Raw genomic sequence first — 20,521 nt, 5'->3', positions numbered from 1 at the left:
GGCGAAGATTAGAATGAATCTCTGCGCAAAAAAGACTCAAGGTACGAAGTATAGGTAAGAGAAAGAGGGGGTATTTTTCTGAAAGAGGATGCGAAAAATAAAAGAAACGATAAGACGAGAAGAACAAGAAGAGGAAGAAGAGGAAGAATGTAAGAACATGCGAACAATGCGTGTTCAGTGGTTTGGAATAATAATTCCAGCAGCAGTCAATTGAAACGAAATGATGGACGGTCGGGGATGAAGATCTGGAGGAGGAGGAGGGTGGTTGTTTGGTGGTGGTGGGCTTACCGCAGAAGAGCTGTCTGGTGGCGTGGATGATATGATGGGTCGTCAGCTGGAGGGAAAATGATGGGAGGAAATATTATCCAGATGGAGCTAAGAAGTTCAGAGAATCAACTTCTTCCTCTTTTTCTTCTTATTCCTCGACAAACAGTGTATTAAGAAGAGAAGTCAAAGAGGAAGAAGAAACAGTCGAAGAAGGAAAAGACAAGAGGCTTGTGAGAAGGGAACCTTCGATAGGACCAGCGAATATGAAGCTCAAAATGAAGGAACGGTTTAGAAAGGAAAAAAGATGGTGGAGCAGCCTAACAAGGGAGGAAACAGTCCAGAAACTGAAGGTGATGATCCTCGTAGTGGTACTAATTATTACTGACAGACTTTGGAGGCTCACTAGCTGAATAGTCAGTCCATAGTGATATAGTCTACTCAGGAATATCATCCTAGATAATTCTTCATCCTGCGGCTACGAAATAATAGATTAGAAGTCAGTAATCTACCCAAGTCCAATTTATCTAATAGATAATGAATTACCTATGGGTTTTGGCGGTACTACGAGGAGGACTAAGTGGCTACTAAACAAGGTACTAGATCCTTCAGGCGTTTTGGGATTCGACCCAAAAGACCCAGAAAGTTTTAGTTGACGGGAGCGGATGATGGACCCAGCACTACCTTACTACTACTAGTTAGTAGTTAGTTACAGTCCTCCGTACTACCAGTCTATGCCGGTACTAGTTAAGTCCCTGGTGCCTTGGAAATTGGAATTCTCCAGAGAAAATGAGTAGCATCTCGATGGCAATTAATCAGGGTGGTCATTATATAACTATGGAGTACGGTCCTCAGGTAACTCTCGCATCTGTCAAAGGATTAATTCTAACAATAGGTGCTCTTGACTGGCTAAAATTTGACGCAAGGTCCTGAAACTAGACTCAAGAGTCCAGACAGCGTATCTGGTAGATAGGCACTGCTAGATATACTCCGTGCCTACTCTGTACCACCAGGGAGAGTGGTACCTAGGTATTATTCACTAACAGTGTCGCTGAAAATGCTCGTTATTATTACTACCTTATTATTATTACCATTATTATTATGAGGGAGTTCCCATTTATTTGAGAAGAATCCAGACTAGATCGTCAGTTCATCGACTGGTACCTTACTACGGAGTCCTGTATGTACCTTATCATAGACCCCACCAACGCCTTTAGACCAGGGAGTAGAGGGGTCCCTCTCTACCTAAGACAAGACTACCAGATAGAGCCAACAACAATAATTGAGATCGGATGAATTGACACATAATGAAAGATATCTTATTTGTTTAGACTTCTTCACGACAATATACAGCAGAATTACTGCAGACTTCGTAGAGTGCAGGATAAGCATGCCGGTGTGCTTGGACCCACTCACTCTGCTCTGTACCTAGCAGGAGATGGCAGCCTTCTTGTCTTCTTTTTTATTCGGCGCCCCTGGTCAGACCATATCACGTGATTACTGCTGTCGTCACCGCCCATCTTAAGACTCTCAGCAGCAATGACAGTTCCCTTTTCCGTTCGGGCCTGTATACGTACTTCGATGATGATGATCAAGGAGATCCACTAGATAGTCTGGATCACCGGATCACTGGACATCTAAATTTCGACGTATTTGGGTCGCTCAACTCATCCATCTGTTTCTCTCCTCATTTCGTGTTTCTACCACTTATAGTCCAGGCTTTCTCTTCTTTCATCTTTTCGGCCTTTTCCAGCCAGTCCTACAGGCCCTCAGCTCGATAGTCTCTCCTTTACTGTCACGTTCCTTGCATTTCCTCCCGTCATGGTCATCTAATTTGGGACACCTAAAGCCATACTATTTGTCTCGTCTGTTTCCCCGGTGGCCCCCCTTAAGCGCCATGTTCATATTCTCCGCAGCTCCAGTCCCGGTCGGGTCCAGTATTTTCTTTGCACTGGCCCTGCTCGCCATCTCCGTTTCAGTGTTATTGCTGCTCCGACGTTTCCTTACCCTGCGAGCCACTCCGGCATACCTCTCTGTCCCCGTCTTCCTGGCTCTTGCGCTCCCCGCCAGCGTAGTACTCCTAGTCCCGATCGATCTTGCGTCAAGTTCTCGTGACGGCGGCGGCCCAAAGGCGATATGGCTTCCGGATCGTTTAATCCTGGTAGCATGGCGGATCGCCTATTGGCTAATTTTTGTCCTGACCTGGTTTGTACCACTTGTGGTCCTGCTGACCCTCTCGTTGCAGAAGTGCTGATCATCGGTAATTGGTTTCCTGCAGGGCTATCCTCCCGCTGCTAGGAGAATATATCGACTCGGGTTATCGTGATACCAAAAGTCGCATTCTGTATTCGCTACGCTCGAACGCTCGCTACCAGCTGATCGTTTTATGCTGTGCGTTTGTCGGTTTGATCTACATTTCCATTCAGAATGGCTTCCAGTTCGCGTCGATTAAGGCGCTCATCATGGCCTTGGCTTATGTTTGGGGTCTTGTGCTTGCAATTTATGCGATGGGCCATGGCCTGGTTTCCATGCCTCGTACGCTGTTCCGCAACGCCAACGTCAGTGGCAGGCTACGCAGAGTCCAGGCCCATGCACCTCGACTGCACGACCGACTTATGGATGCCATCAATGATCTGGAGAGTCTTGAGTCACAAGTCACTCAATTGCAGCAGCGGAAAACTGGAACCGCTCGAGATTTTCAGGATTGGATTGAAGAATTGGCTGAGACATCCAGCCCCATCGAGTCGCGATCCGCTATTCTGGAACCCTCCAGTGTGCAAGGCACCGTTCCTCCGGTCATCACAGAACGCTATATGGCAGATCTGACCCGACGCCTACAGCGCGCTCGGCACCAGAAGGCCCGCTTTGTCGATGAATGGGATCGTCTGGTTCTGCTCGCGGCCGACTTGCAAGCAATTATCGACTCTTCTGCATCTCGAAAGCTGGACTTTGGCCAATCGCCCCGGCGTTCGACTTCTTTGCCACGCATCAAGATTTTGACCCCCTACATGCGGTACCACCTGTATGTCAACATCATTCCCAGTCTGCGGCTCGTTTTGGGTGCGCTTTGTGCCATCGCGTCCGTCTGTGTCATCTGGTCTGAATTGATCAAATCCTTGGCTCCTCGCTTGTCCGTCGTCACACTCTCCATCATCTCGTATCATAAAGATCCAAAACCGGTGGATTTTGGAAGGCAGCTGGCCGCTTCCGCCTGGCTGCTGTACATGTGCGCTGCTGCTCTGGTGGGTGTCAATGATGCCAAGGTCTGGGGCAATCGTGCCTTAGTTCGCCGAAACACTTATGGGGAGAGCGCGTGTTGGTACGCTAGCCTAGTCGCCAGGCTTACTGTTCCCATTGCTTACAACTTCCTGACGTTCTTGCCGCTGGGTGTACGACAAAACACCATCTTCTATCATTTCCTCGGTCGGCTCATTGATCTCACGCCACTAGGAAAGGGATTTGATTATTTCTTTCCGGTCTTCATCCTACTACCCGTCGTTGCAACTCTCTTCAACCTCTACGGGAGAATCAAGAATGTGTGCGGCTTGGGTCTGATTGAAGAGGATGACAATGAGTTGGAGAATAACCCCAGCGGCTACGGGCTAGGCGGTTGGAGAGAAGGGCGCGAACTCATTGATCGAGAACTGAACGGCCTCGGATCTTTAGCGCCGTCCTCCCGTATTGGGCAATCGAGCTGGCAGTCGAGCCGTAACACCGATGCTCCAGGATCAATATCCTCCAGAACACCTCGGGCCGACAGTGCTCGACCAACTCGGCCTCCCAGAGGTCCTCCCGCATCCTCCGCTGTCCTAGAAGACGAGACTGATGAGGAGAATTTCTTCCAGTCTTTTGCGCATCGGGTCAGGAATACCTTTGAGACTGCAAACAAACCTCAATGGCTTCAGGGCGAACGGTTCCGCCTTCCAAGATGGATGAGCAATGATAGGGCCCAAGGAAGTAATGGTCTCACAAGATTGTTTGGTGGTCGCCCAGCTGACGGTGGGGTGAGACTTTAGTAGCCGCCTACGCTACTCTATGTATTTTGTACAGTATCCTGCATGGCGAGGGCGTCTGGCTGATCATATATTCCTTCTGATATATAATATGTATATTTATTTTAGCCATCAATAGATCATGGGCTTGAAGACTGGAGTGCGTTGCGTTTGTCCATTAATCTGACTGAATCGTGTGAATATATTTTCTCACGGGGTGCCCCGGACGTTGACGCCCGGGCAGGACTTGACATTCACACACCCCATATACAGCTTTTAGACCAGGCATCCTTATTTTGAACGTCGATCTCGCTCTCCGCCTGAAACCTGTACTATGAGAAGTAGCTAGACCATTTTGAATGAGACGGCCTCGTGATTTGTTGCATCCAACTTGTAGTCTCCATGCTGTGTGGGCTGTAGGCGGCAGGCAGAATTGACCGCTAGCCTAGCGCTCCGTCGTATGATTTGCCCACTCCTGACCAAATCCTGACCAAACAGGCCACAGCTTCCATGACCTCACATCCTTCAATGACTTTTTTCTTCGCTTCTCGCAGGACTCTCGATCCATGAACCTTCACCCATCACACATTGCTCAGTCCTCCGTGGGCGAGAGGTGTGCTTCATATATCACAGCGATCAGTGACACACTTACCCAACGAGTCGTTTCGCCTCTCCTGTCATCCAAAGCGTCATCTTCCCTGCGCACTCTGAGCCTCTCACCCGATTGGGTCCTCGATCCTGCAGATCTTCCCACTGCCGCTCTCACCGTCTTCGCCTGCGCGATTGCACTCGTCGCCATGAGCTGGCGATTCAGCGATCTCTGGCGTCGCTCCCCCTATCCGGCTGCCAAGACCACGCCGCCGCATATCAGCGACAGCGACTACACCTACCTCACCCCGGATGATATCGTGGACCACCCGTCGGGCTACGCTGGTGCGGAGGAAGACGAGCCAGATACTCTTCTTCTCAAGCATCGCAAGAATACCTACGCCTTGCATTTCCCCGCGTACGCCATCAATGACGGGGCGCTCAGCGTGGGCGAGTTGAGGCGCCGGGCGGCGGAGGTCACGCGCACACCTAACCCGGCGCGCATCAAATTACTCTACAAGGGGAAATTGTTGGATGATGACTCGGTGCCGTGCCGGGCTGAAGGCCTCAAGCAGCAGTCAGAGGTGTTGTGTGTTGTTTCGGAGGTGCAGCCCGGTGAGAGCACGCCCAGCGAAGGCTCGGAAGCGGAGGCGGAGAAAGCCGACGATGCTCCCCATCCAGACGAGGTGCAGAGCGGCGGGGAACGAAGGAAGAGGAATCGGAACAGAAACAAGAAGAAGAAGGGCAAGGGCCGGAATAAGGCAGCTGATGCGGCTGCTGCTGATGCGGACGGGCTCGCCCCGCCGGCGGAACCCTCGCGACCGTCCTCTGCTGGGGGCTCGTCATCGTTACCGGCGCCGTCTCCTAACCTGAAAGTCTTACGCACCCCGCTCGAGCAAGCCAATGCGTTGATCACATACCTGCGGACTGAGCTACTGCCGCTCTGCGAGGCGTATGTCGCTCATCCGCCGACTGATGCCAAGGCACGCGATTTCGAGCACAAGAAGCTGAGCGAGACGATCCTGGCACAGGTCATTCTCAAAGCGGACGGGATCGAACCGGACGGCGATGAAGCTGCTCGAAATGCGCGTAAAGCTCTGGTCAAGGAGGCGCAGGCGGCTCTCACCAGTCTAGACAAAGCTGCAAGGGAGTGAGTTACACCCGGGGAGACTTGATTGATTTTGAACACTGTATATTTGGGACTTGCATTACTTGAACGTATGTATTTGGCACGTGTGTTTCCGGGTCTGGCTATCGACAGAAGAGGGAATAGAATTGCTCTTGATCAAGACAAAGGTACAGAGGGATCGGGTATCTCTGGAACTTTCATCGCTTTATGTTTATGGATTATGGACATCAGGTCGTGTCCAATGCACATATATGTACTTGGAAATTTGCATTGAGATGGCGTCTGGGATTGATGTCTCGGGATTGGTTCTAGAGACCGATGAGATGGCTCTTGACATGATGAAGTCGATTGCTGAAGAGACTTGAGAACCGAGAACATTATTGATTAGCCACAGAATACATGCTTCAACCAGGAAGCCTGGAATAGTACCTAAGTAGACGCACTAATCTAAACCGGTTTAAGGCTCTCAGATCTGGACTCTAGATGATGCTACCTATCGACTGTCTATCATCCAAGCACCAGTTGAGCTAGTTGCAAGATTGGCTGGACTGTTGAGGCTTCGAGCTAAACCTTCATCAGCCCCGTGCCGTGTCTTTCTTTCTCCAATCTCTCTCTGTCTCTCTCTCTCTTTCTGTGTGTTCTCTCTGACTATTCTCGTGCTTTTCCTCTTTCTTTCTCTACTCCCTACTCCGGACTCTTGTGATCTCTCTTCTCCTTTCTCCTTGGCTCCGGTGCCGTCGATCCCAACCCTCGCCCTGATTTTTTCTTCTACTTTTTCACTTCAATTATTCACTTCAACTTTAATAATAATGTTTCTTGCTGCTTGTTTCTGAATTCCACTAATCTTGCAGCAGCGTGGAGCTCTCTTACTTCGGCGCCACAGTCTAGCCCAGAATCCTGTGCATCCACTCCTTTTCATCCTTTTCCTTCTTCCCCCTCTTCTATCTTCGTTCTCGTCCTCGTCCTCTGACGGGTCCAGACGTCCCCTCACACCGTCGTCGCGAACCTAATTTCCATTTCTCTCTTTCTATACTTGCATTATATCCCATTGTCGCTCGGTATCTTTGACAGTTTCATACCGAAACCGCCTGGCCTTTCTAAACCGGAAGACGCATCGCCTATCCACGGTACCGAGTCCGCCGGATCCCTTAAACTACCAACACCAGCTGCGGAAGAAGTGTGGAATCCCCGGCTCGAGCGGAGGAATCGAACCAAAGAAAAATATCCTGCTGCTGTTTTCTTTTCTGGCCTATTTACGTTTTACTCTTTCGGGCGGCCTTCGCTCCTATCCGGCCTTCTCCCTAGCTTCCACCCCCTGACACCGAATCAATCCATTTGCGAAGGACCACGAACGCTGTGCAACTCGTCTCATAAAGCCTCGTCGATTGAAACAATATATTTCGTCGATTGTCCGCGACCGGTCGGCGCCCGTGCCGTTCCCCTGGGATGGCCTGATTGAGGGGGAGATTGCTGGAATTTGGTCTGCGTTTGACAAAGACCCCACCATACCTGCATCCCTCGAATTATTCACCGGGTTCCAGCTGGTCTGACCTATTCTTGACGCCTACTTATTTATTTCGTTGATTTTTGATGGCTGCTGGAATGGCGGGGGCAGCCACCGCAACATACTCTGCAGATGTCTGGACCTCGCCTGGTAGCGTAGACGCCAATCAGCAACCATGGGACTTTGCTGTTCCTGCGAGGCAGAATGTAAGTCTTTGCATCCGTTGTCGAGTGCCGTATCTCGGTTTTCGGCTTAATGGTGTTGGCTGGGGCATCACATCGGACATGCCATCATCTGCCGGAACAATGGCTGATCATTTCTCTGATAGAGTAACGCTCGTCCCAAGTCACGGTCTCGTGACTCTGGCCACAGAAGATCCCGAGACAAGGGCTCCAGAAGCTCGTCCCTATCCAGACATGCCTACTCACAAGAAGCAAACTTCCTAGCATCGAGGGGAAGGCGCGAACATAGCCCGAAGCGACACGAAAGTGAGCCTGGATTTCCGCGAGACCTGCATGGATATGAAGCGGCGAATCGAAGCGGGAGCAAAGCGAGAGATTCTGAACGCAATGGACCTCACAAGGGTAGCGACAAGAAAGATGGGATGGGGCAGCCTCTGGATGAACTAGACAGTGCGCATTGGATCCATCGCGATAAGCTGGCCCGTATTGAAAGCGAGGAGCTGCAACAGGCGGCCTACCTGTTTCACCGTCGGGCTGGTCTGGAGAATGTCAAGCCGAGCCGGGCGAGAAACCACGACTCCAACAACAGCGGGTTCAGCGGGTTCAGCGGGTCGGTAGGCGCACCGACGGCGTCAGAGTCCATGGAGCCATGGCCCAACCTCCGCGACGAGCAGCGCAACCACGCCAGCTCCCCGAAGCCCTTTGACGGTGATGGCACTGGAGACGTGACGGAAGAGGAGCGCAGAGGTTGGGATCTTCGTAGACCAGAGGAAATTGCTGCCGACGAGGTGACAGATAGCGCATCGAGTATGTATCGTAACCCGGGACTTCGAAAGAGCTCGTCTCGGATACCCATATCGACGGCTAGCCCGGCACCTATTTCTCCCGAGCATCTGGGACGTGAGTTTCCCATGCAGCGTGCGCGGACGCTCACAAACGGCGAGGAGGAAATATTGCTGTTTGGAAAGCCACGCAGAGCTAGCGAGCCAATCGCGGTGGAAGGGTCCGACTCCTCTGCCGCTCCATCTGCAGGCAGCCGACCAAACAGTCGTGGCATACAGCCCAGCCAAAATTCTCCGGCAAAAAGAGGACCAACGGGCAAAGGTTCTGCAACCCGAAAAACTTCTGCTCCCCCAAGCAATACCCGGAAATCGTCGCGGAATCGGACCGTTTCGACCAATTCCCAGCGCCCTACCACCAGATCAGGCGAGCCCCGTCCGCCGCAGCCGATCAATCGACCCGAGGGGGATCCTCCATGGTTGGCGACCATGTATAAACCCGACCCTCGACTCCCTCCCGACCAGCAGATCCTCCCTACGCATGCACGAAGAATGCAGCAGGAACAATGGGAAAAGGAGGGCCGGACACCTACAACGTACGATCGGGAATTTGCTCCCTTGGCTATCGGGCCTGACGATCGACCTCAGCTGTCCAGCAAGGAGGAAGATACGGAGAAAGCGGAGAATACGCCAGAGAAGGCTGAAGAGCAGTCACTCTCACCGGCACAAGCAGAGAAGACCGACAATCTCCTTGCTTCGCCAAAGAGTCCCGCATCAAGGCCGAGTTCCAGTACGGGATACAGCCCGATGCCTAAGCTACAGGAGATGCCGGCCGCTGCCCAGGTGGGATTGACGCCAAAATGGAACCCTCCCGTCGTGACTGCGCAACCTCCGCCCCCGAAGGAGAAGGGATGCGGGTGTTGCATCGTTATGTGATTCGAACAATCCGGCCATTCTCGGAACAGTTTAATTGGAAGATACCTCAGTCTGACCTCTTTTGCATTTGTCTACTGTTTCTCTCACTAGTTCATTCAGCGTCAGGTTGGCCGATGGTGTTGTGTTGCTCCGAGCTGTTCGAGGTTTCTGTTTCTTTTCACCCCCTTCGTCTTTCCAATCCGCATGTGAGCGACGACAATTCCGTACGCATACCTGCTACTTCTTGGCGAGAGTCCCATCACTTGATGATTTCGATATGCATACCTTCCTTCAATTTTCTTTGCTCAAAACTTGGTCTGGACCGATCACCTGCATACCCCGCTGTTTTGTTGTTTCGTTTCCGCCGTTTCATACTTCAGCGACAGCATTTCATTTCTTATCTGATCTATATCCAAGTTAGTCATGCTGACATCGACTATTTCCGTCGAACGTGGTCATAGCTAAATTACAAATCATACAAAGGACTCAATTCTACCTCTAGGTATTGGTAATCAAATCATGAAATTTAGACAGCCGATGATCTCATTTCATTCCAAGCCCATCTCAACTACGGAGTAGAGGGCCACGTACTCCGTACACGGAACGCTTAATAAGCATTCGCCATCCGATAGCATCATCGGGCGATGATCGGAAATCGCACCCACCTGCGCCAGCAGCAAACGTCAACGGAATATAAGGTAATCCCACGCGCCTCCCACCACCACCACCATCGGCCTTCTTTTCCTTTTTGTTTTCGTTCCTCCACAACCAATTGCCCACCATAGCTTCCATATTCACCCGTCTGTTCGGCTCTTTCGCCGGCCCCTCCCCAGCAGCCATGTCAGCCGCAAAGACCAAAGCTCAGAACCTGATTAACGAGAATGCCGTTGGTGCGTCCCCTTTACCCTCTAATCCACATTGAGACACAAAAGCTGATGAGTGAGTGAAGTGGTTTTCTCGAAATCCTACTGCCCCTACTGCAACGCCAGCAAGAAGACGCTTAGGGACCTAGGCGCCAAGTTTTATGCGCTGGAATTGGATGAGATTGGTTCGTCCCTTTCCCTTATTCTCCTGCTGAATGGAAATGGAAGAATACTAACAAGTCTGTGATGTAGACGACGGAACCGAGATTCAGAATGCGCTGTATGAAATCACGCAGCAGCGGACCGTGCCGAATATCTTCATCGGACAGAAGCATATTGGTGGGAACTCGGAGTTGCAGGCCAAGTCTGCCCAGTTGCCGGCTTTGTTGAAGGAGGCGGGCGCGTTGTAGATTGGCTATAGATAGATATGCTTAGGATCTGGTCTACCCTGAATCGATGGCGTTACTGTGATTGTAACAGTTGAGAGTTCGTTTTCGAGATTGGAATAGTATATAGTACAAGTACAGTAGAAGAAAGGATTAAACGACCTTTAGCACTACAGTTCCAACCGGTCTTTCCACAATCCCCATGACCCCATCCACAACACTCTGGCGCGCTCCCTCGCTCGAGACCGTCTTCCCGGCCAGGTAATTCAACCACACCAGTCGACTGATGCGCTCATCGGCCACCCGGCCCAGGAAGCGCATCGGCTTCGAGGGATCAGGATGGAACAGCGCATTCAGCTCCCCGCGGGCGTTCCTTACCAGAAGCAAGGTCTGCCCCTTGGGAACATTCTTCCGCTGCCCACCCCCAAACAGACTCTTGAATTCATTCATCGCAGCCCCAAACGACTCGTCCTCGAACTCGCTGGGAACGGCCGCACCGCCCTCCTTAGCCTTTGCGTTCGCCTTTTGCGCCCGCGCCGTGATACCCCGCACCCAGCCGTCCCGCAGATGCAAAAAGTCCGTGTTGCGCGTCGGCACGATCCGGAACGCCGTGCGCAGCCCGTCCTGCTTGAGGATCTGGGTCCACGCGGCCTCGCCCATCTCCGGGTCCAGTAGCAGCTCCTTCAGCCCTTGCCGCTCGGTCGACACCAGCGACGTCGCTGACGTAGCACCCGGAGTATCGCTGATCACGCTGTCCCGGCCGGGCGGGTTTACCGCCGTGCGGACCAGCCGCTGCTGCAGTTCCGAGATATCCGCCTTGGCCACGTACAGGCCGACGACATACACCTGGATCTGGAGGAAGGAGACGGTACGGATCCCTAGGCCCAGGAGCTGGTATTCGTCCTCTTCCACGCCAGGACCCGTGCGGAGGTCTTCTCCGGACTTGAGCGAGGGGTCGTCGAGGGATCTGGGGAGTCGGATCGTACTGGGGAAGTGAGGGACGGTGCTGGTGCCTGTGGCGACCTGCTCGACACCGTCTTGTCCTTGGATGCGGATCACCGATGGGCTACTCGGGAAGCCATCTGGGCCGTCCAGCTTTAGCGCTCCGTTATTCGCATTGTCGTTACTGTCGTTGTTCGCGGACTTGGTTTCCTCGAGCTGAGAAAGACCAAACAGGTCCATCTTGATGACTCCGTACATAGCTACGGCACAGGCCGCGATGCCGGCCGCAGACAGAGTCATCGATCGCCGGTATTGTGCGATTTCCGCCTCGCGTGTGCGCGCATTTCCGGACGATCGAAGGGGGTTCTTCGCAGCAGAGCGGAGTGGACTGACGGTCGAGAAAAACCGGTTGGGGGAGCGTAGATGATTCGATTGGAGATATTGGCGACGGAGGCACTGGCCACAGGTACGCCAGGGCAAAGACGCTTGTATAGAAGATGCTGCTGCCATTTTGTTGATATATGGATGTGGACACCGAGGTATGACGAATGGTATGGTCGAGACCATGAGTTGACGGCGGAGATCGGTTCAGGAATGCACGTGATCTTCACTGCCCTGAAAGACAGCTCTTCAGCCCAAGTGCGCATACAACCCATACTGAGCTATCAGTCTTCAATTCCTATCGAAGAAACTACTCGTACAAAATATGACCCATAGATTCACGCGCAGTCTCTGTAAATAGGTCACAGTCCATCCAGAAATTCCCGCCGAGCAGATAGTTATTGCAGACCGTTGCATATCAAAACTCAAAATTTCCATAACCAGCGCGACATGGGCCACAAAGTCTGAACTTGCAATTCCTGCATAAGTACATCTGAGAGTCCGAACGCTCGACGACATTCATCGAAGCAATCAGCTGTGCAGTCGGCGAAGTGTCTTCGGATTGGATCTGTTCCCAGAGAGAACCCGGGATCAAGGTCTCTCTGGGAAAGATCCTGCGCCAGCAGTTTTCACATTCGTACTCATACTCTGAGTTTTCGACCTCAGATTTATCAATTATCATAGCAAAATCGTGATTGCAATCAAAAGGATCCAGCCTTGAGCCATCCGGTTCGGTCCCGAAGAAGTCCGAATTTTCCTCCCAGTCAGACCTTGCGTCAAGATCGACATCGCTACCGGCCTCAGCAGCAAAGTGGCTGTGTTGGACAGCTCTAGCGAGAGACATTTCAGGCGCTTGATTCTCGTCATCTTCATCCTCGTACGCTGTCTGGTCGTCTTGCTCATAGTCTGACTCATCTGGGTCGGATCTCCAGCCGCCATAACGATCCCAATAATCCTCATCATCGGTGTCACCCTCTGCGTCCTCGTCCTCGTCCTCCTCTTCGTCTTCTTCTTCTCCAGCCTCTCCCTCGTCAATCTGAGTGGCAACCTCCTCAGCGATGTCATCACGAACATCTATCTCAGCCGCCCGCCCTTTGGCACAAATATTCGCTTTGCAGACCTCGATAGCCCGGCAACAATACCAGCACCACTGTGCACCGCAACGGCATTGCATGTGACGGCAGCCAAACATTCTGCGGACTGCAGCACGGCACTTGGGGCATCGTTTGATTCCCAAGTTTTCCAAAGTACGCGCCAATTCAGGGTCAATATCCGACACCTGACACGTAGAGCCGTGGTGGTACAGCTTCTTGCATTTCCAACATACCTGAGCAAAGCACTTCGGGCAGAGCACGGGGAATGAGATATACAACGGGCTTACGGGAAGAGATGGTGTGGCCCCACTGGCTGCCAACTGCCTATAAAAGCCACTAGAAGCCACGAGGTTCTTCCATTGTTGCTGTATGTAGCTGGGGGCAATGAAGCCGGAGCAGGTAGAAACGGGGCAGTAGCAGCGGTTGACCGTTCTCCACTCCTCGAATTTTAACTTGTACAAGGCGATCTCCTCATCAGAAAGATGTCTGCGTGCAGCAGCCAGCGGGATGGGCTGGCAGCAGCGCGGTGGCATCTGGGCTTCATCCTTGCAAGCCATCAGGAAGATCTGTCTGATACACTCGGTACAGCAATAACAACCGCATCCTTTGCAGGGTCGTATTTGTTCTCCTTCAATATCCTCGCTGCAGTAAGCACAAGGACGGATCTCAGTTGGTTCTTCTGCTGGTGCTTCTGACAGTACTTCCGCTGGTGCTTCCGTTGGTGCCGCTGGGACGGGCTCGTCTATGGACATCCGATCGAAGTGATAGATAGCTTCCATGGCTGAGATTTACGCTGGAGGAGAGCGACAAAGTAAGCCAGCAAAGCTACACGAATAGCACCCTTTGTCAGACATAACTGTGATGCGCGTAGTGGGCTGGGGCTTATAGTACCTGACTGACCCTCGGAGTAAACTCTTTGCTTCGATTGAAACCGCAAAATCTTCGGATAAGCGAGAAGGAAGAGAAGTTGTGAAAGAAGAATAATAAGAGAAAAGAAAAGTAAACAATAAGAGGGAAAAGGTCAGTGAACGACGAACACAGCGTATCACGACGACTAATCGAAGACCCACGAGGGGTTCATGGTTGACATGACATGGCTCCCTGCTGGGTTGAGCCTTCCAATTTTATCAAGGTGAGAGATTGAGCACCATGGCGGCCGGAAACTTCGGCATTGGGGGTCAGAATTTGTCTGCAAGTACTGAAGTATTACCTACTGTATAGTCAGAAAACTTCATTGTTATGTGTCTCCCGTAGAGTAGTGCACTAAATGTCACTAACAAACAACTACATGGTGTGATCCTCCTCCATTCACTGTGATAGTTACGGTTTCATTTTCATATACCAACCCGCTTTTGCTGTCACGCCCATCAATCTTGATGGAAGGTCTCTTTGGACTTGTCACAATTGGCAAGATAAGAACTCCCGTCGTCCCCTTCGGAGCGGAGAATCGTAGCGTGTATCCCTTTGAGTTTCTCTTCCAGGACGCCCTGTACTTCCCCAGCAATGTTGTAAATCCAGCCTGGGCAGACTTGAGATCACCAAATTGCGGCGCAATTTTCCAAGTCATCCCTCCAGGTGATGTAATTGAAAGGCCGACGACGTAGTTGGTCAGGGCAGAGGTCGGCCCTGCAGACCACCCATGTGCATGCGAGACATAGGAGGCATCGTATGAGTACCCGCGACTAGATCTGTAGCCAAAGGTGCCGTTCGCGAGGTATCCCTCAACGACAGTACTCTCTGTGCCATTGGGATTGTTGAGATACCACCCCCAGCTTCGCCGAATGAGCTCGAGCGCTCTGGTGGGCTGGTTGGCGGCAAAATGACCTTGGATCTCAAACGACGAAATGAATGGCGAGATATTCTCGGGTAGCTCTGGCGCAACTGCACCGATTGGGGTCCAATTATCTGTCAACCTCTCGGATATTCTTGTGGCGCGTGTCTGGTTGACAATGCCGAAAAGCAATGCCATACTATTTGCGTCCTGGGGATGAAGACTCGTGGCCGTCGCATTGTCTTTGAACGCCCCATATGCATCGTCCCAGCAGTACTGATTAATAGCCTTCTTGAGATTCTCTGCTCTGGTGTTCCACGTGTCTGCGAGAGAACTCGTGCTATCTGCCCAAGCAGCCAGCTGTGTTCCCGTCTTCAGAGTGTGATATAATCTAGTAGCGCTGTTAGAGAGTAGCAACAGAGACGTCTTAAGTCACTCACATCATCTGCGCTTCTGAGTTGTTATAACCCTGCTGCCATCGAGCCCAATCGCGGGTGCCAGTGACGATCAGTAATCCTGACTTTCCATCCACCTTTCCATAGATGAAGTCCATAGCTGCTTGATATTTCTGCCAGTTGGTTGAAAGGAAGTTGGTGTCATTGGAGAATAGCACATAATTGTAGGTTCCGATCATCGTCCACATATGGTAGGTATCTGAGTTCTTCTGACTGAGCGGTGGCCCTGATTCGTCAAACGCACCTGTCGTGGTATTCTATTTGAACTCAGCTCGATGCTTGCGTGCCTAGGAATTAGCGGTAGAGCTTACTTGCGTGTTGTACATGACCTGGAGAGCATTCTTAACACTCTCCAAGTCTCCTGTACTGACAAAAGCTGAAGGAACAGCAATTCCCATGTCACCAGGCCAAACTGCGCGGTCTCTTTTAGCACCGTCGACAATGATAGTATCACCAGGACCCAGGGTTGCATTATTAGCCCATCCGTTATGCAGCATAGGGACTTGACGACCAGTGTCGACTGGAACAGAGTTGGTTTGCAGTGTATAGGCACCACTGTACCAGATTCGATTGAGCAGTTCGTCGTTCGAGTGGAAGTAGCCCTGGTATGCCCGCAAATTCGACCACGTAGGCTGGAAGCCAATCTCCAAGCTCACATCTTCGATCTGAACCTTGATAGACTCATTCGTGACCAGAAACACTGTCATGTATCGGAAACCCCCGCGCAAGGCTTTGTCTGGCATTGTATACGAGCCCTTTCCAGCCTGCGTGAAGTTTGCGTACAGTGCCCCATCAGGACCCTTGAATGCGCCGTTGGACGAGTCTGACCACTCGCCGATCCAGTTCTTGGCTTCTGTAAACGCTAATCCCAACGCTCCACTGCCTGAGGTGGTATAATTCAGAGTGACGATGCCGCCGACTTCGATGCCAAAGTCGAATATGACCAGTGACCCATTGCCGTGGAGTGTGACCGGCATTGCTTGTGCATAAGACGAGTCCAGGTTCAAATTGGTGATGGGCAAAACCTTCTTAGGACGGACAAACCTTGAAGAAGGTGCATAGATGCCCTGTTCCCATGGCCCTTCGAATGCACTGCCATCTGGCCCTGAACAAGCCGTGTTCCTCCAGCATGTCTGTGCTAGAACGACGGGAACTAGAGCCAGAAGGCTCAGAACAACATTCAAAAAGTGAAATCTCGTCATCTCACGGAATAGGGCCTTTAGAGCGGTCAATCGAGAATAGAAATAGGCCGAAAAAAAAGAAATGTAGTATCATACAGTAGTCAAGGCTACATATAGCCTACTGTTCGAGGTCAGGTCCATTCGGGCTGTATTCACCCAAGAAGCCAAAGAGGGGTTGTTCGTAAGACCTGCTTGGATGATCTGCTCCTGAGGAGTTGTGCCGAGCATACTGGGTCGTTCAATGCTTGTTTGTCAGCCCGAGGCGCCTCCCACAGTCTCCGCACCTGACGGGGCAGGCCGGCACTGGAAGAGTTGGCCATTAGCAAATAGCATGCTATTATAGCCCACATGAAGTTTCTATTGAATGGATATGGTTAGCCAAATGCGCTACCCTGGATGCCAAGTATGCTTGCTGATCTAGGGAGCTAGCAACGTGAGATGTGAACCTGACCTTTCTTGGGTCAAGGATCGTGTCGAACAGTGATTCATGAATCATGATGGAAGAAGAACAGGTGGAGGAGCAAGAATGCAGGTGTTGACATTTGTTGCCTATTTGCGGGAAATATTATGCAAGACCACTTGCATCGCTATACCGACATGAGGACTGATTGACACAAAGAGGACGGGAACAACCTTCGTCCCAGGTCATGGCATCTCAATTCCTTGTCCTCGACTCTCCCCGCAGTTACATACGCGCATGGTGTCCTTAGCTTCGGTCTACGAGTTTCCTAGCGTAAGTATTGGGAGATTCGGTGGAATAATGACCGAAATCCTGATTCAGCAATGTCGATCACATTGAACATTGGAAATGATGAAGTCAATGAGACAAATATAAAGGGGAGATGCCAAGAGGGGAGCAGAGACACCGATGTTGGTGATAAGATCTCATGCAATGCGTTTTTCGATAATTTCCCTCGTCTCTATTCCACTTTTCCTCGGGCTGACCTACGCTGGCGGCGTTGAAAAGGACAAACGAAACAATGTCTGTACCGTCAAAGCAAATGGAAAACAGAAGGATGATGTGCCAAATCTCCTGAAGGCCTTCAAAGAATGCGGAAATGGAGGGACGATTATTTTCCCTGAAGATCAGTCATATTCGATTAGGACGAGACTTAACCCTGTTCTGAATGATGTCACAATACAATGGAGAGGAAAGTGGACAGTAAGTTCTGCTATTTGTTTCTCATCAACCAACTGATATAACTTTCGCGATACAGTTCTCTGAGGAGCTCGACTACTGGCGCAACAACTCCTATCCTGTTGCCTTCCAAAACCATCGTGCGGGCTTTATTATCAGTGGACACAACATCACCATCGATGGATACGGTACCGGAGGCATCGATGGCAACGGCAATACATGGTATACCGCAGAAAAGGGCGTCACACAACCTGGGAGGCCGATGCCGTTCGTCTTCTGGAACGTCTCTGAGGTGAATGTCGAGAACTTCTATGTGAAAGACCCGCCTCTTTGGAGTCTCAATGTCATGAACGGCACGAATATGCGGTTCAACAACATCTATTGCAACGCAACATCAGTAGATGCGCCGTACGGCTACAATTGGGTGCAGAACACGGATGGATTTGGTTCGTTTTCTGCAGGTCAGTTGAAAATGTCCCTAGCTGACTCGAGTTCGCAGATACCATGGATGCTGTGAACATCCAACTCACCAATTTTGTGTACCAAGGTGGAGATGACTGCATCGCCATCAAGCCTCGATCGTACAATATCGACATCCAGAATGTGACATGCGTTGGCGGAAATGGCATAGCCATTGGTAGTCTCGGTCAATATCTCGAGGACTCCAGCGTGGAGAATGTCCGTGTGGATAAGGTGAAGGTAGCGCCTCTGTAGACGGATTCCTCCGTCTGAAAGAGTACTGCTGATATCGTTTTGGCAGATCATACGATACAATGAAGACATGCACAACTCCGCGTATATCAAAACCTGGGTCGGCGCTCTGGTTCCCCAAAGCTCATATGAGAGCGCTGGTCTCGCTCGCGGTGGAGGCTGGGGCAATGTGCGAAATATCCTCTTCTCGAACTTTGAAGTCCAAGGAGCCAACGCCGGACCCTCGATAAATCAAGACAGCGGTAACAACGGTTCATACTCTGGATCGAGTCTCATGACCGTCTCCAATATCGTCTTTGCCAACTTTACAGGCTATACAAACGGTGGTTCAAGTGTCACATCTAAGGTCTCTTGCTCCGAGGTTCATCCTTGTTATAATGTCGAGTTTGACAACGTGGTCCTCTATCCTGGCAAGAATGCATCAAGTCCTGGGACAGGATCTTGTAAATATACCGAGGACGGAAGTGTTTACGGACTCGAGGGATGTTAGCTAAGTGGGCAAATAATCGAAATCATGATTAGTTCACCGAGGAGGATTATCGACGACATGCCTTCTTGGGAGTGTTACCAACGTGGAGGAATTCATTTCGTGTACAGAATTTATGAGAGAGTAATATCTCATATATCAAGCTCTCATCCAAAAAGGTGTCTAGATAACCATCTCAAACTAATGGGGGTGATAGCACTAGGGTCAACACAGCAGGAATATAACCGTGTCTGTAATCGGATAAGACATGGGCTCGCCGAGGAGGTTTGTTGCTGGGTGTTGTCCATCGAATATGCCTATCATTCCTAGGATGCTAGAAATGGTCGTCTAGACACCTTTTTGGCGTAGTTGTTTGATGGCTCACTGCTGACAGGTGTCATCCGAAGGGCGCACGGTGCGGTGAGGAGCGAAAGATCTAGCGGCAAACTACAGGTATAAGAACGATTCAACTTCTTGATTCAAAATAAAGACCGATAAGCAGCAGCAATAGATTCACTCAAACTTAACTTATTTTCCCTCTTCCCATACTTTATCGTGTCATTTCAACTCGGCAATCGGCCTAATTACAATGCAGAAGCCGTGGATAGAAACGCCTCTGATCGAGTCGGCAGCACTATCCAAGGTAGCTGGATGGTAAGGGCATCCTACTTTCCTATCTATCCAAACACTAATTGCGTGTAGCAGAATCTTTCTGAAACTCGAACTTCTCCAGCCATCTGGATCCTTCAAATCGAGGTACAACACAATACAAAGATGATCTTCTAGATACTACAGACAGCTGACAGCCATCCAGGGGTATCGGCAACCTAATTCGCTCTGCACTTCTCGACCCAGAGAACAAGGACAAGCAACTTCATTTCTACAGTTCCTCAGGAGGTAATGCAGGCCTGGCCGCCGTAATCGCAGCCCGGGACCTAGGCTATCCCTGCACAGTCGTCGTACCACTCAGCACGAAGCCGATGATGATCAGCAAATTGCGGGCGGCGGGTGCTGCTGACGTGATTCAGCAAGGAGCTAGCTGGTTCGATGCAGACACCTACCTGCGGATGAACTACATCGATAATCAGGATAACCAGCACTCCTCGCGGAGAAACATCTACCTATGTCCGTATGATCATCCAGTGATCTGGAAGGGCGCTGCGACAATGGTATCTGAGATGGTCGACCAGTTACCTCCGCGAGATCCCTCGTCAACATGCAACTTTCCAGCTGATGCGATTGTATGCAGCGTTGGCGGTGGGGGTCTGTTCAATGGAATTGTCGAAGGCGTTGACAATTATCTGCAATCACAAGCGATTAATGGGAACGGAAACGCTCGGAGAAATGTCAAGATTCTGGCCGCAGAGACACACGGTGCGGACTCGCTGGCGCTTTCGCTACAAAACGGGAGTCTTCAAGCGCTTCCCGGTATCACCTCGCTCGCGACCTCCCTCGGGGCTGTTCGTGTCGCTGAAAAGACCTTCCAATACGCAAGCTCGCCTCCTGACGGCATCGACGTAGCAAGTGTCGTGGGCTCGGATGCCGAGGCCGCTCGGGGTGTCCTTCGATTGGCTGATGATCTCCGGCTACAAGTCGAACTGGCATGTGGGATATCCGTAGAGGTTGCTGTGGGAAGCCGTTTGAGAGATGTCGTCCCGGATCTTACTCCGAACAGCAGGGTGATCATTGTGGTTTGCGGAGGAAGCAATATCACGGCTGAGATGATAGCAGAGTATCGTCTCCAACTTGAGAGTGGTTGGAATTAGACCGGCCTGCTCCT

At 51.1% G+C, this 20,521-nt stretch overlaps 8 protein-coding genes across 8 annotated transcripts; 6 read left to right on the top strand and 2 right to left on the bottom strand.

Annotated features, from left to right (window-relative positions):
* Window positions 1–2,161: 2,161 nt before the first annotated feature.
* On the top strand, window positions 2,162–4,280 carry ALT_8508 (LMBR1 domain-containing protein; the record flags this gene model as incomplete). Its single annotated transcript, XM_033557060.1, has 2 exons — window positions 2,162–2,469; window positions 2,543–4,280. The coding sequence occupies 2 exons, from the start codon at window positions 2,162–2,164 to the stop codon at window positions 4,278–4,280; spliced, it is 2,046 nt and encodes a 681-aa protein (XP_033412951.1).
* A 542-nt stretch (window positions 4,281–4,822) lies between these two features.
* On the top strand, window positions 4,823–5,998 carry ALT_8507 (BAG family molecular chaperone regulator; the record flags this gene model as incomplete). Its single annotated transcript, XM_033557059.1, has 1 exon — window positions 4,823–5,998. The coding sequence occupies one exon, from the start codon at window positions 4,823–4,825 to the stop codon at window positions 5,996–5,998; it is 1,176 nt and encodes a 391-aa protein (XP_033412950.1).
* A 1,565-nt stretch (window positions 5,999–7,563) lies between these two features.
* Window positions 7,564–9,374, top strand: ALT_8506 (uncharacterized protein; the record flags this gene model as incomplete). The annotated part of the gene is made up of 2 exons (XM_033557058.1): window positions 7,564–7,683; window positions 7,806–9,374. 2 exons carry the CDS (start codon window positions 7,564–7,566, stop codon window positions 9,372–9,374), a joined length of 1,689 nt encoding a protein of 562 aa, XP_033412949.1.
* An 817-nt stretch (window positions 9,375–10,191) lies between these two features.
* ALT_8505 (glutaredoxin) lies at window positions 10,192–10,626 on the top strand (the record flags this gene model as incomplete). The annotated part of the gene is made up of 3 exons (XM_033557057.1): window positions 10,192–10,243; window positions 10,303–10,401; window positions 10,469–10,626. 3 exons carry the CDS (start codon window positions 10,192–10,194, stop codon window positions 10,624–10,626), a joined length of 309 nt encoding a protein of 102 aa, XP_033412948.1.
* A 129-nt stretch (window positions 10,627–10,755) lies between these two features.
* Window positions 10,756–12,054, bottom strand: ALT_8504 (chalcone isomerase domain-containing protein; the record flags this gene model as incomplete). Its single annotated transcript, XM_033557056.1, has 1 exon — window positions 10,756–12,054. The coding sequence occupies one exon, from the start codon at window positions 12,052–12,054 to the stop codon at window positions 10,756–10,758; it is 1,299 nt and encodes a 432-aa protein (XP_033412947.1).
* Window positions 12,055–12,343: 289 nt separating this feature from the next.
* Window positions 12,344–16,654, bottom strand: ALT_8503 (putative alpha-L-rhamnosidase B; the record flags this gene model as incomplete). The annotated part of the gene is made up of 6 exons (XM_033557054.2): window positions 12,344–13,204; window positions 13,253–13,589; window positions 14,366–15,181; window positions 15,231–15,502; window positions 15,557–16,462; window positions 16,523–16,654. The coding sequence occupies 6 exons, from the start codon at window positions 16,652–16,654 to the stop codon at window positions 12,344–12,346; spliced, it is 3,324 nt and encodes a 1,107-aa protein (XP_033412945.2).
* Window positions 16,655–17,318: 664 nt separating this feature from the next.
* Window positions 17,319–18,765, top strand: ALT_8502 (putative extracellular exo-polygalacturonase; the record flags this gene model as incomplete). Its single annotated transcript, XM_033557053.2, has 4 exons — window positions 17,319–17,588; window positions 17,644–18,010; window positions 18,064–18,263; window positions 18,325–18,765. 4 exons carry the CDS (start codon window positions 17,319–17,321, stop codon window positions 18,763–18,765), a joined length of 1,278 nt encoding a protein of 425 aa, XP_033412944.1.
* Window positions 18,766–19,330: 565 nt separating this feature from the next.
* Window positions 19,331–20,507, top strand: ALT_8501 (putative L-serine dehydratase; the record flags this gene model as incomplete). The annotated part of the gene is made up of 3 exons (XM_033557052.1): window positions 19,331–19,395; window positions 19,444–19,497; window positions 19,556–20,507. 3 exons carry the CDS (start codon window positions 19,331–19,333, stop codon window positions 20,505–20,507), a joined length of 1,071 nt encoding a protein of 356 aa, XP_033412943.1.
* Between the last annotated feature and the right edge of the window lie 14 nt (window positions 20,508–20,521).

Source organism: Aspergillus lentulus, assembly GCF_001445615.1.
Source record: "Aspergillus lentulus DNA, contig: Alt16, strain: IFM 54703, whole genome shotgun sequence".
NCBI classification, from domain to species: Eukaryota; Fungi; Ascomycota; class Eurotiomycetes; order Eurotiales; family Aspergillaceae; genus Aspergillus; species Aspergillus lentulus.
The sequence above is the reverse complement of the archived record's forward strand: the minus strand, read 5'-3'. Positions and strand labels throughout refer to the sequence as shown.